General features: G+C 38.2%; 1 protein-coding gene across 1 annotated transcript in view; it reads right to left on the bottom strand.

Moving 5' to 3' along the window:
• The window catches only part of ABCB11 (ATP binding cassette subfamily B member 11), an 86,928-nt gene that overhangs the window by 33,956 nt on the left and 39,431 nt on the right, over positions 1-13,541 (bottom strand). The window contains exons 10-15 of the mRNA XM_045559211.1: positions 13,006-13,180; positions 7,649-7,762; positions 5,474-5,584; positions 3,225-3,350; positions 2,209-2,412; positions 418-588 (exon numbers count right to left, since the gene is read on the bottom strand). Of these exons, the coding sequence (XP_045415167.1) occupies positions 418-588; positions 2,209-2,412; positions 3,225-3,350; positions 5,474-5,584; positions 7,649-7,762; positions 13,006-13,180 (901 nt within the window). The remainder of the gene's footprint in view (positions 1-417; positions 589-2,208; positions 2,413-3,224; positions 3,351-5,473; positions 5,585-7,648; positions 7,763-13,005; positions 13,181-13,541) is intronic.

The raw sequence follows: 13,541 nt of genomic DNA, 5'->3' as shown, positions 1-13,541 counted from the left end.
TCTCAGAATCCACAAGGAAGTCACCGCTTTGGTCCCTGGGAATATCTTTGGATAGGCTTTGCAGACATTAGAAAAGCACACTTCCTTGTGGCCATAAACCCCATGACACACTGGTCCTGTTGCTGCTATTAATCAATAGCTAAAAAAAAAAAAGTAATTTAAAAAATCACATAAATTAGTTTTACGAGATTTAAAATTTTACATGTGCAGCTTTTGGAAACAAATCTTAACTGTCTTCTGTTCAACTGTGGGGAAGACAGTAGTCAGTCAGTATTCTCGAGTCTAAACAATCTGACTGAAAGCACGAAACCCCCAAACACACACACACCACACACACACCCCAAGGAACTGCCTTTCCTGCAGCAGCACAAGCATTTGCACACGGATCTGTAAAATAAACGCAGACTTTCCACAAACCTTACTCAGTGCCTCTTGAACCTGGGCTTCACTCTCATTGTCCAAAGCAGAAGTGGCCATGTCAAAAAGCAGGATCTTGGCATTTCGGATGAGGGCTCTAGCAATGGCCACTCTCTGTTTCTGGCCACCACTCATCTGGCTTCCTCCTTCTCCAACAAGAGTGTCAAATTGCTAGGAGAAAGGTGACACGAAGCATGAAGGGAGAAGAATTTGATGGCTCCTCACAGCGATCCAGTACGAGGTCCTTTCAGCTTCCTTCTCAAGCATGAATTTTCACAGGTCCAACTTTCACAGAAGGAAATACCCTTTCCCAAAACGGGTTATTGTCTAGTCAATATTTGTGTGTGAGATAAAGAAATTGGTTTACACTTGTATTCCCAGGTTCACTGGGTTGTGTAAATGTTCCTCTTCAGCTCAACTTCATTTTCAACCAAGATAAATATTGATCAGGGTCCTAAAAATCCATCTTAGAGGATTAAAGTGCATATCAAACCCTTGTCTCTTTTCTCTAGGTAGACAACGCAGCAAAGCATAATGTTAAGGCTGTCTGCTTATTGTGAATGAAAGGTCAAACTAACTTTATAATTGTTACCATTGACAGAAGGTAGTTACTGAGTATCTCACTTGCTTAGCAGGACATTGGAATCTAACAGGGAGGTGTTAGATGGTCAGACACTTATCTTGCTTATTATAAACCAACATGAATTGAGCACCCATCACTGCTGAGCTTTTGACACATATTATCTCATTTAGTTCTTGTACACACCCCATGAGGAAGGTACTGCTATTCTCCTTAACTGATGTGTAAGGAAACACCTGGGCATACATGGGTAAAGTAACTTGTGAACGTGTATAAAGCTTGTACTTGGAGAAGCTGGGATTTGTATCAAGTCTGATTCTAAAGTTTTATACTCTTTAATTACTAGATGATATCATACTCACAGCGGCACTCCTGTTCACAAAGATAATTTAGAAGTTCAAGATCACTGACTCTAGAGTCAGACTACCTGTGTATGAATCTTGTCTCTCCTGCTTACTTGCTATATAATCTTGAGCAAACTGTTTGACCTCTCAGAACCTCAGTTCTCCATTTATAAATGGGGAAAATAACAGTAGCTACCTGACAGGGTGTTTGTGAGAATTAAAAGAGTTAATAGATGTAAAGTGCTTAGAACAGTGCCTGGTATGTAGTAAGCACCATACGCATATTAATTGTTAATAATATCTCTTCTTCGACTTAGCAGACCATCAGGGGCAAAATCTATAATAATGTGGACATATTTTTGTAATCGTTTTTGCTTAGAATAAAGATATATGAAGCATTGTTTTTGAATATGTGAGATATGGTAGTGAGGACACAATATTAACTGCTAAGCACAAGAAAACTAAAGAGCAATGACAATGGTAGACATCAAGAGAGCATTGTACAAGTTATTGCCACATGACAAATTTAGCATCTGCTTACACAAATGCTTAATTGATAGAATAAGGGCATTGCATTTATGTCAAAAGGAATTTTTAAAAAGGTACTTCCCTAGTTTGGTAGATTCCTAATATATTAATGACAAAAGGAACTTTTCAAAAGAAAGCTCCCCAGTTTGGTAGATTTTGAAAGTATAAACAATGTGTTTTCAGATGAAATGGAAAACTCATGGTACATTTCCAGGAGTGAAAATAAAACATGAGATTAAGAATTTAATGATTCAAGATTTAAATGAAATGTGTATTATTATGTAACTTTTTTTTCCTTCTGTGACTTCTGGGTTTCCCCTTGGAGAAGGCTGGGGGTACCTGTGGCAGGTCCATGATGAAGTTATAGGCATTGGCCTCCTTGGCAGCTCGGACTATATCTTCCATGGTTGCATCTTCTCTGCCATAGCGAATGTTTTCTGCAATGGTGGTGGAGAACAGAACTGGCTCTTGCTCCACTATACCAATCTGATCTCTAAGCCACTGAATGTTAAGAGAGCGAATGTCATGGCCATCCAGAGTAACCTGGAGAGAATGAGCACAACATCACATCTCTCGGAATCCTTCAGGGCTCTGAATCATAATATTATGTTGTACCTGACCAATGGTGAGAAAAAAATAGAGACTAACAAGACTGTAGCAGAAACAATTCTTCTTGAAATGTGGTTGTTTATATAAGAATGACATTATGTAATTGAAATCAAGTATAGCTGCAGGACAATTCATTGTAGAAACACATGTGATGTAAATAAAGGTCACTTAACACTATTGGCACAGGAATGGACAAGTTGTTAATTCCTCAGTAAATAATAGAATCCATTATTCACCTTATATTCATACTTTGAATATTTTTATTATCGTTTGACTTCTGAGCAAAAATGGACTAAAAAAATAAAATAAAAATAAGTAATGATTCCATCTTGTATATATGCTTTATATTAATAGTAAATCTTACTTTGTGGCCAGATTCATCAAATAACAGCTTTGCTGTTCAAAAGCAATTGAAGCTATAAGTGGGAGCAAATAAAAATCACTATTAGCAAAACTGTAAAAATCTTACATCAAGAAACCATCATTGACCCCAACGTCATTATGCTGCACATGACTGTGTCTGCACATTCAGTTACATTATTGAGAGAATGGAATTGACTGGTTATTCATTGAACACTGTCGCCACATAGGGAGTTTGTCCCATCAATTCAGTAACAAATCATTAAGTCAACTCTACATGTTCCAGGACGGTCTCAGTATATTCTAAGCCTTTGTGTTTGACCAATATATTTGCCATTTGCACTCTCCTGTGTCCAAGTATTGAGAAGTTTCTGGAAGATACACACCATGCCTTCACAGGGGTCATAGAATCGCTGAATGAGCTGCAGTGCTGTACTTTTCCCAGTTCCACTGGATCCTACTACAGCGGTCATTTCCCCTGGCTTAATGACCATGTTGAGATTATTTAAAATCTGGAGAAGAAAGAAAACAATACAGTTCAGATTGTCACAGTGTACCAAATCAAACAATTAGGCTACAGGTAAGGATTCTTTGTGAGGATACTCTGTGCATGCACGTGTGTTTACATATGCTCCCCAAAGCAATATATATCAATATCCATCAATAACCAGCAAAAGAGAACAGTGCCTAGGATGAGATTTTAGCATTTAAAACATTACTTAATTATTTAATAGATAGCTGTGGCTTAGAAATAAAATGATGCCTGTTAACACAGCTGAAGTAAATATGCCGTGCTAATTTTAAAAATTATGTTCCAAAATCTAATTTAAAATATTTCTGACATAACAGGAAAAGGAGACTCAGTTAAAGAAAAAAATCATTAAGCTAGAAATATAATACTAATTTACTGATCATGGATTAGAAATAAACCAATTTTCAGATTTTAAACTATCACACATTTGTATGGTATACAAACATATCATTTGAATAAATTTACCTAATAAATGTTCATGGTGTGTTTGCAGGTAGGGACTGAATGCTGGTAGGTCGTGGGAGGAAAGAAAAAGAAGCTAATTCATAACTATCTGTAAGATATTTTCACCAATTAAGAGGTGATTTTTGTACTGACTATGGAAAAGGTGGTTTGGAGTCTTTTGTGTGACAAAATTTCATGTCTTTCATTTCACACTAGAAAGTCAAGCTTGTGAGTATATTTCCACTTACTGGCCCTGAATTGGACTATAAGCTCCCCAGAACAAGCAGGGATCAAGTGTGCTTTTTTTATCATTATGGTCCCAGTACAATGTGGCACCCAGCAGGGCTAAATACGTACTAGAAAAAAGAAATAAATGTGTTTCAATTCAACCAGTATTTGTTGAGAAGCTATGGTGAACTGGTTCTGAGTAGCTACTATAAAGAAAGTTTTAGCCATCCATCCAAAAATATTTACTGCGTGAGTGTGTACTACCTTGTGATTTATATCTGGCAAAGCACTTTTACATACATTATGACATTTGACGTTTAGGTACATATGCAATAGATAATAATAAAAAAACTTCAAATATGTAATCAATATACATAATATTTACTTTTATATATTTATGTATATATTGTAGGTAAATATAGACACATTTACATGTATTTATATATTTGTAATATACATTTATGGATATATATTTATATTTACCTACATACCTATAACATAGGTGTGTATATAGAGATATAAAATGTAAGTAAATATATATAAATATTTACATATCATATATGTATATATTATAGATATTATATAATATAAATATTTACCTATATTATATATATATGTTATCTTCTCTCTATATATACGTATACATACACACATATACACATCTGTCTACATTATAGGTATGCAGTGTCAGAATTAAGTTATGCTAACAAGATGGGATTTAGTCCTTTGGGGATAACAGAAATATTACTAAGAAAGAGTGCCTAGAGGTACTCAGTTAAAAATGAGGAATACGCTTCATTTCAAAGCCAATTCATTCAGACGGAGTAGATCCTAATATTTCTGTAAATTTTCCTGTAAATTTCCTTTAAAGGTACCTTAAAGGCAGGAAAATAAATATTCTTCACCATGTACCCTGGACAGTCGCCTAGTACAAGACAATGTGAGCATAATATTACAAGGATCAGTGACCGTGGAGAACTTACAGATGGGAAGTAAAACCTGCAAAAACAGCAGCTTTCCTTTACCATTTCGTACCCTTCCCTCAGCATGCTCCACTCTCTGCAGTCTCTACAGAGGTGGGGATGAAGCTGTGCTTCCTGATTGCTCTGATTGCCTTGCCATTTACCCAGCATGTGCTTAGAATGACAGGACCTGCCACTCCTTTCAAGACAGTGTCCTAGAGTTCACTTGCCCTGAATGTGCAGCCAGACTGTTCCAACCAGAGGGATTTGCACAGGATGGTTATCACAAAGGAATGTGGTGTGTCACCCAAGATGACACAGCAGCCGAGGACACTTCCAGAGGAACATGCCTCCATTCCCTGTTCCTGGGAACTGAGTCAGCCTTCAGAAAAAAAGCAATCTGTGGTTCTGGAAATGAATCATCAAGGAAGAAAATGTCTGTTGTTCCAAAGAAAAGACTGGGACTCACCTTCACCTCTGGCCTGGAAGGATAGTGGAAGGTCACATTATGGAATTCAATCTCACCCTTGATTCGATCCAGCTTGTAACCATCTTCTGACATGCAGTCAATGATGGGTTTCTGGGGTGGAATATGAAAGGGATATAGCAACAACATGTGTTATATGTATTTACCATCCATCTGAGTTTAAGTTTACCCATAAAACAGCAATAACTGGAGGAAACGTTGCAGAGATATGTCAAAGATAAGTTGCTTCTACATTAAGTATTTATTAATAATAGTGACAATAATCACTACTATCTATTGAGATGTTAGTGTGAAACATTATATTACTATACATTAATACTATTGTTATGTTATACATTAAGATCATATATACTATATTTTGCTAATTCATTTATTTAATTACTATTATTTATTGAGTTATTACCATGAGATATTATATAATATGGTACTATTATATAATATAATTTATTAATATGTAATATACAGTATTAATATAATTAATGTATAATATATAAAACTAATGTTATATATTATAATACATATTATTATATTACTGAGATAATATTATGGGAGAACCAATGTACAAGGTTTTTAATATGCCTTTTTCATTTATGTATAATAATTTTCACCATAACCTAACTAGACAGGTGATATGCCCATTTTTCAATTGAAGAAGGGGAGGAATTTCAGAGAGATTAAGTTTCGTGCCTAGGTCACGCAACTGATCCACCAACCTAGAGTCCAAGGGTATTCTATACATTTGAGTATCCATTGCAGTTGATGATCAAAACTGAGTGTTCTTAAGCAATGTCTTCAAATAATATCAAATTTCAACTAATAAGCTGAATTTCACCTCTGTTGTTAGTAGTGAGCCTAATCTAGAATTTAACCATCCTGATTAATCAGACAAAAGTGTGGGCCACTTCTTACTACCAGAACACTCCAGGATCAGCTTCTCTCTTCTACAATTAGTGATAGAAATTCATCACCACAGCTCTACTTAGGAGCATAATATAATTTACTTTCTTTTTCTTGGGTCTCTACTAAAAATAATAAAATACCTTTTAAATGCCTTAATTTTTTGTAATAGTTTCAGGGCCCTTTTAGAATCATCATCTCATTTTAACCTATAACAACCCTAAGAATGAGGTAGAATTTGAATAGATCAACAATTTTATGTGGTTTCCAACACTATCTCTATACCCCAGTATGTGAAGCCCCAAAATATAAAACAGATAAAGTGATGAGTAGTTTCCTTAGGTAGGTCACAGCCTCACTGTTGGGCAAAAAGTACTCATAGTTCAGGGGGACCCACAAATCTGTTTTGGATTTCCAGGGCTTCTGACTCTTAGCCCAGTAAAAATTTTTTGGAGAGAAAGAACAACAGGTTGCCAAGTCCCCCTTCTGTGCTTGTATTTTGACCTCCAATGTGCTTCAATAGATTCACCAGGAAGATCCCAGCCAGGCTACCAAGGTCCTTTAAAAGCTTGTAGAGACTTGCCACCAAATTTAGACAATAATCCAGTCATGAATTTGGCCTTAAAGTCCTGCATGGTCCGGCCTATCCCATGCCTCCAGCCTCTGCTCCCTGCTCACTCTGTTCAGTCCCACTCAACTTCGTTCAGCTTCTTGAATTCACCAGCCCTTTCCCAACCTGGAGGTCTCTCTTCCATGAATACCCTCCCTGCTCTTACTTCCCTTGCATTGCTCCCGTGCACCCTCCATGCCCTTTTTATGGCTGATTCTCCTGTTTGTTCTCAACTCAAATGCTACTTCCTCAAAGATGCTGTCACCCAATTAAGACTCCTCTTAATTGCCACCCAATTTAAAGACTCCTTCTTCTACCTTATCACGGTGACCTGTCTGTTTCCTTCATTGTATAATACTTAACCCTGCCTGATACTGTCTTATCTTTGAATGTGCTTACTTCTTCACTGCCTGTCTCCCAGCACCAGTAAGACAGCAGGCGCCTTATTTTTTCTAGTTCACTGTTGCACCCCCAGCTCTTAGAATTGGGTCCAGCTCATGTTGACACCTAATATTAATAAGTATTGCTAAATTAAGGGTCTTGTGATAGCTCCTCATATTTTTAAACATTGAACGTAAATTCTTCAGGATTTCATTCCCCACCTTCAACTCCTCACCTGTTAATGGCCTTTACTTTTGGCTTTTACATACCCGGTCTATTGTCTCAAAAATGCTGGAGGCTGCTGCACGCCCAGTTGCAAAGGCTTCCAAACAAGGAGATGCACTGCCGAGATTTAAAGCTCCTACTATGACACCGAGGAAAATCTGAAACGAAAAGAGAGAGTTTTCATGTGTTTTTGTCAATGTGTAAATAGTGCTATCATTTGGGCCGTGCATGTGAACTCAGATTTCTCAGAAATATTCTTCCATAGGAGTTTGAAAGTTAAATAGCTCTTTGGCTCTTTGGAAAAGCCTGGAATAATTTTTGTTCTGTAAAGCATCTCCAATTTTTCCACTGCTATGATTTAAAAGACTACATTATGTTTTTACCGAACATCACTCTTCCACAAAGCAGAACTTGTTTTGGAAAGAGTAAGAGGTCTAAGCAAGGCAGCATATAGCATCTAGAAACAAAGTGGGTTAGAACTGTGATATGATAATCTGATTTGTTATACAATCAGCCTTATAATGGTTTTCTGGTTAAAGGATTGCCAAAAACAATAAAGACACTAAGATCAGCTTGATTGTCCTAGAGGCTGGCACATGCAAAACTGATTTGCTACCACTGCTACTAGTACACCAGTCACTAGGATAACTATTATTACTACTACTACTACTACCACTAATAGCAATAATAACAAGGTATGTTTCTAAGTGCTTTATCTGTATTGCTTCATTTAATCCTTATAACAGAAGGGGAAACAGACATGTATGGAGGTTTCCTAACTTGCCCTAGGTCACAACATTTAATAAGGAGTAGATCAGCATTTGAACCCGGGCTCTAGACTGCCATTCTTCCCAGCTTCCAGGCTCACCTGTTGCTAGCTGCATGCAGGTGGAGTGGCCGGGTCCCTACGCAGAGCTGGGGAACCTGTCCTTTGACTCACCAACACAGCCATCTCATTACGTCAGGGGAAGCCTACTTGGTCATGACCAGATGCTCCTACCAAATAGCACTCTGATTTTATCACAGATGTTTATAAAGACGAGGAAGAGGCAATGAGGCAATTCCTCAAGTTGGCTCCAGGAGGAACACAGCTTTCCTCCTCTCCACCCTGCCAACCAAAGACTGGTCCCACTCATGTGACTCACAGTGAGTACATGTCATTGGCCACAGTCTATTGCCAAGCTAAAGACTGGCTCCTGCTCGAATGTAGGCTCTCCGGGATAATCAAATAATCCCAGTCTATGCTGGTTTCCTTTCCCACTTGTTCCATCACATCAGGGCAAATTACCCCAGAGTCTCTGCCTGCTCTTTCTTCCTCATGGCTGGAGTTACTCCACCGTGGAGAGTCTCAGAGCCTCCCAGCCATGCCCTTCCTTCTGTAGTAACCTCTCCACTCCGCGAATCACAATGATTAACAGGGCCACGGCTGCTCCATGCAGTAGCGTGCGAGCCTGCTCCCTCCTCCTCCTTGAATTCCCCCACCTATGCATGCGGACAAACATTCTCTCTCCATCTGTCCTTCTTCTCAATCATGGCAGGTGCTTCCTCCCATAAGTAATCATTTAATATTTCAAGCCTCAGTTTCTTCATCTGTAACACAGTGATAATGACAGTAACAATCATAGGATTGTTACACGTATCAAATGAGATAATGTATGTAAAGACCATTAATCCAGTTCTAGTCACTTAAATAACAGCATTGATGATGGTGATGATGATGAAAGTATTGTGGTCCCATGCTTAGGAAGTGATGAGGGGAGTAGACCAAATAGTTCTTATAGTCTAATTTGGTTTAAGACCACCCTGATCAGAGGTCTTCCTACCTCAGCAAAGGAACTTTCTACATGCCCTAGGTCAGGGTTGGCAATCATTTTCTATACAGGGCCAAACAGTAAATATTTTAGCCTTTTCAGGCCATATGGGCTCTGAAGCAATTACTCAGCTCTGCCATTTAGCACAAAAGCAGCCATAGGCAATATGTAAATAAATGATTGTGGCTATGTCCCAATAAAACATTATTTATAGGCCCGGAACGGTGGCTCACGCCTGTAATCCTAGCACTCTGGGAGGCCGAGGCAGGAAGATCATTTGAGGTCAGGAGTTCGAGACCAGCCTGAGCAAGAGTGAGACCCCATCTCTACTAAAAATAGAACGAAATTAGCCACACAACTAAAAATAGAAAAAAATTAGGCAGGCATGGTGGTGCATGCCTGTAGTCCCAGCTACTCGGGAAGCTGAGGCAGGAGGATCGCTTGAGCCCAGGAGTTTGAGGTTGCTGTGAGCTAGGCTGACACCATGGCACTCTAGGCCCTGGCAACAAAGCGAGACTCGGTCTCAAAAAAAAAAAAAAACATTATTTATAAAAACAGGCAACAGGCTGGATTTGGCCTTCAGGCCATAGTTTGCTGACTCCTACTCTGATGTCTAGACTAACTCACTGGAGGCCTAAACTGAAATTCCAGGGATTCTTAGGGGAGGAGCGAGTAAGACAGGACAGAGGCACATGCTCAAAAACATCATAGTAGCTAGGACACATCCCAACAGGCCATCATTTTTCACCCCAAATATTATATTCTTTAGCCTTGTAGCAGTAGTGTGGAGAGAGATGGGAAGAGACACTGCTGTGGAACAATCATTCTAGTGTATGCAGAAGAAAAAGGGGTCTGTGGCCCCCTGGAAGACAGATTCAGAGCAGGAAAACAGTGGTTAATGGGTCAGGCCCTGGAGCCACAGAGACCTGAGTTCAAATCCCACTCAATGCCACTTAGCACATATTTCTTAACCTCATGGCCTCCACTTCATTTTGTAAGTGGTAGTATAATGACGCCAAGTACAGAATGAAGTCATGAGCTTTACATATGGTAACCTTATTAAATTCTTCACTCAGTATTTGAGACCTGCATACACTAAATGTTACCCTCTACTATTGTTATTATTTTTTATTAATGAATCCTGAAACTTAAGAGGGGCGTGAAAGAGCCATCTTCTGCACCATTCTGTTCCCCTTCATCTTTCCCTAACAGACCACAGAGTACATTTTTTGTCTGTGTACAAGTGATACTAGTTACAGTCATTTATGTGAACTACTTACCATTTATGCCCAATTACCATGCAGCCATTAAAGATTTTGTGCATCACAAAATGTACTAGACTAACCTGATTGTTAATTATTAATAGTTTTGTGGATTAAATCACTCAACTCAGCTCATGCATACTCAGCCTGCATAGTTGGCTACTCAGAAGTATGGCCAAGAGCTCACAGCAAGAGACAGACTGAGGATTATGCTGTTAAAGGATGCTTCTCATCTTCCCAAAGAAAAATTTCTTAAGGTGTAAGTGAGGCTTACAGGAAGATGTTAGAAGTAAGAGGTTAATAATTGATGATTAAAATGTTAGAGACACATAGTATGCCCTGTCTGCACATAGTAAGTACTCAAGGAATATCAGCTGAAAGAATGAATTATTTACAGAAGATACAGAGCAGCCACAGTTCAACTGGCAGGAAACTTGAGAACCATAAAATTGGATTCTTGTAAGAGAGAGTAACCAAGGAGCTTTTTATTCAGTGCTTCTAAATGGAATTGTGTATTATTTAATTCTCAGTTTACCTATTCATTTTTCCCTTTGAAGTGTTATTCATGCATGCCTGTGTCCTCTCCTTGTAGGCATGTAATGAAAGGAAGGGTGACTTTTCAACTCATGTCTTTCTGCATAGCAAGCAGATACAAGCAGCTGGGACTAAAGTCAACTACTTGGTATCCCTAGTTTGGTAAATGTCAAGAGTTCTGCTTAGTATGTTCTGATGCTGTGAACAAAAACAAAAACAAAAACAAACAAAAAAAAAAATAGAGTTCTTCTTAGGCGTAATTGGATCAATAAAGACAAGGGATTTTGTAGTCAGATTTCAGACCCGCAATACTTTTATGGCTTTTCCAGTGTGCAAAACTGTATTTAAATTGTTAAGAAGTTGAATTACGATAACGGTAACACTTTCCATCTATACTATCCCTTTAATGTTTACAAAACACTTTAGCATATATTGTCATATTTAGTTTTTTTTAAATAAAGTTCCAGGAGATATCAGCTGTTCATGTGGCAAAGATGAACTGAATTTAAAATGTTGTTCTTAGTGTATTGTCATGCTCTTAATGAAATTGTGGTTTAGAATGATTATGGTGATTATGGTTTGACCACTGATAATTATTTCTATTTGCAGATCAAAATCTCATTCAATTTCCCCTAGAAATGTGTTTAATTAAAGTAGTAGACCTCAAATTGTAAGCTTTCAGCTATCAAAGATTTTGATATTTTTCATTGTATGATTGGTGCCTGTTTCACCCAGAATCTGGAGCCAAAACATGTCACTTAAGAATCTATGTGAAATTACTTCCCATCTCCCTGCTAGTCCAAATGAAACAAAAATATTTAATTTTTGACTTCCCTGACCTTATGAACCTTACTGTCTGAGGGCAGAAAGGGGTGGGGACAAGTATAAATACATGCTAATGTTCAGTGTCACATGAGTGCTCTGAAGGAAAAGTCCAGCAAGCCATAGAAGAGAATACAACATCAGATGAGCATGGAAGGCCTGACTGGGAAAGTGGCATTCTGCCGAGAAGCTGAACAATCAGGGGACTCCAGCTGTGATGAGAGAGGGCGTTAAGCTAAAGCAGAAAAACTCTGGGAAGGGAAGCAGGAAGAGAAGACTTCCCTGACCCCAGCTGCACCAGTTATCCTGCTGTTCACTGTCAAGGTTCCCTGGTCTCCACTTTATAGCACAAGTCACCATTTGTCTTTATGCATTTGTATGATTATTTAATTATTGCTTGTCTTCCCCACAAAACTGTAAGTTCTACTGCGGGGGGAATCACATTTCTTTTGTTCACTAATGAATCCCCTGCACTTGGGTCTGGCACATAGTAGATGTTCAATAAGTACTTATTGAATGACTAACTGAAAGGGCACTGAAAACTAAAATAGCCATGGCATTAGCTACGGCATGGCATAGCACAGGTGAATATTGTATTACCTGTTCAGTTAAGGATATTATTGACTTGGTATTTTAGTAACTCATTATATTTCACAAATACATCCATTAGCATATATCTTGTACCATTATTAAGCTCAGTTATATGAGCTCAATTATATTTTAGTTGAGAGACCACAGACTTTCCACTTTCATAGTGTATTTTCTTATGGACTCAGTCAGCAAGTCATCATTTTCCAGCTATAAACTCTTCGGAATTAACTGAAGAGTTAATTTTCCAATTAAGGAAATCATTAAATTGCTGGTCTCATCAATTCAAATGTTTGGCATCTCTTTACCACAAAATGTCTAATTATGGACTTTCCTGAGATACCAGCAGGAAATGTTATATCGAAGGCAACAAGATCAAAGCACCTGGATGAGGGCTCCTGGCGTGTATTCTCCTTCATCCAGGACAAGTTTGGAGCCGTACCAGAAGGCCAGTGCGTAAGAAAAAAAAATGATACACCACACGTATCCAGTAAAGAATCCCATCACTATCCCTTTTCTAATTCCCCAACGCTGGGCAAACACAAGATTTTTCTCATACCTGTGAAGAGAAAACATTTGAGTCAGTTTCAGCTGCAGCATCTCAAGTTATAATGTTTAAAACTGCCCACAATGCAGTGGTTTTACTAAATGATTACGAAATCACCCCAAACACAGAGAAGCTTTAGGGAAAGAAATCTACAATAACCTCTATGTAGTTATTTAAAGTTTGTTCTAACTTGACAATGAAACATGATGAAAGGATGGTACTTAACAAAGCCTCATAGATGATCGCTGCTTGGATTGCATATTACGGTAAGCTTATCCCCAAGAGAAAAGAATTTGCAACACAGATATTTGGACATAAAAAATATAGTACTATTTGTGTTTGAATTGTTTTCTTGAGTCACATGACATGTTTT

This window comes from Lemur catta, chromosome 8, assembly GCF_020740605.2.
Source record: "Lemur catta isolate mLemCat1 chromosome 8, mLemCat1.pri, whole genome shotgun sequence".
In the NCBI taxonomy this organism is placed as follows: Eukaryota; Metazoa; Chordata; class Mammalia; order Primates; family Lemuridae; genus Lemur; species Lemur catta.
The sequence above is the reverse complement of the archived record's forward strand: the minus strand, read 5'-3'. Positions and strand labels throughout refer to the sequence as shown.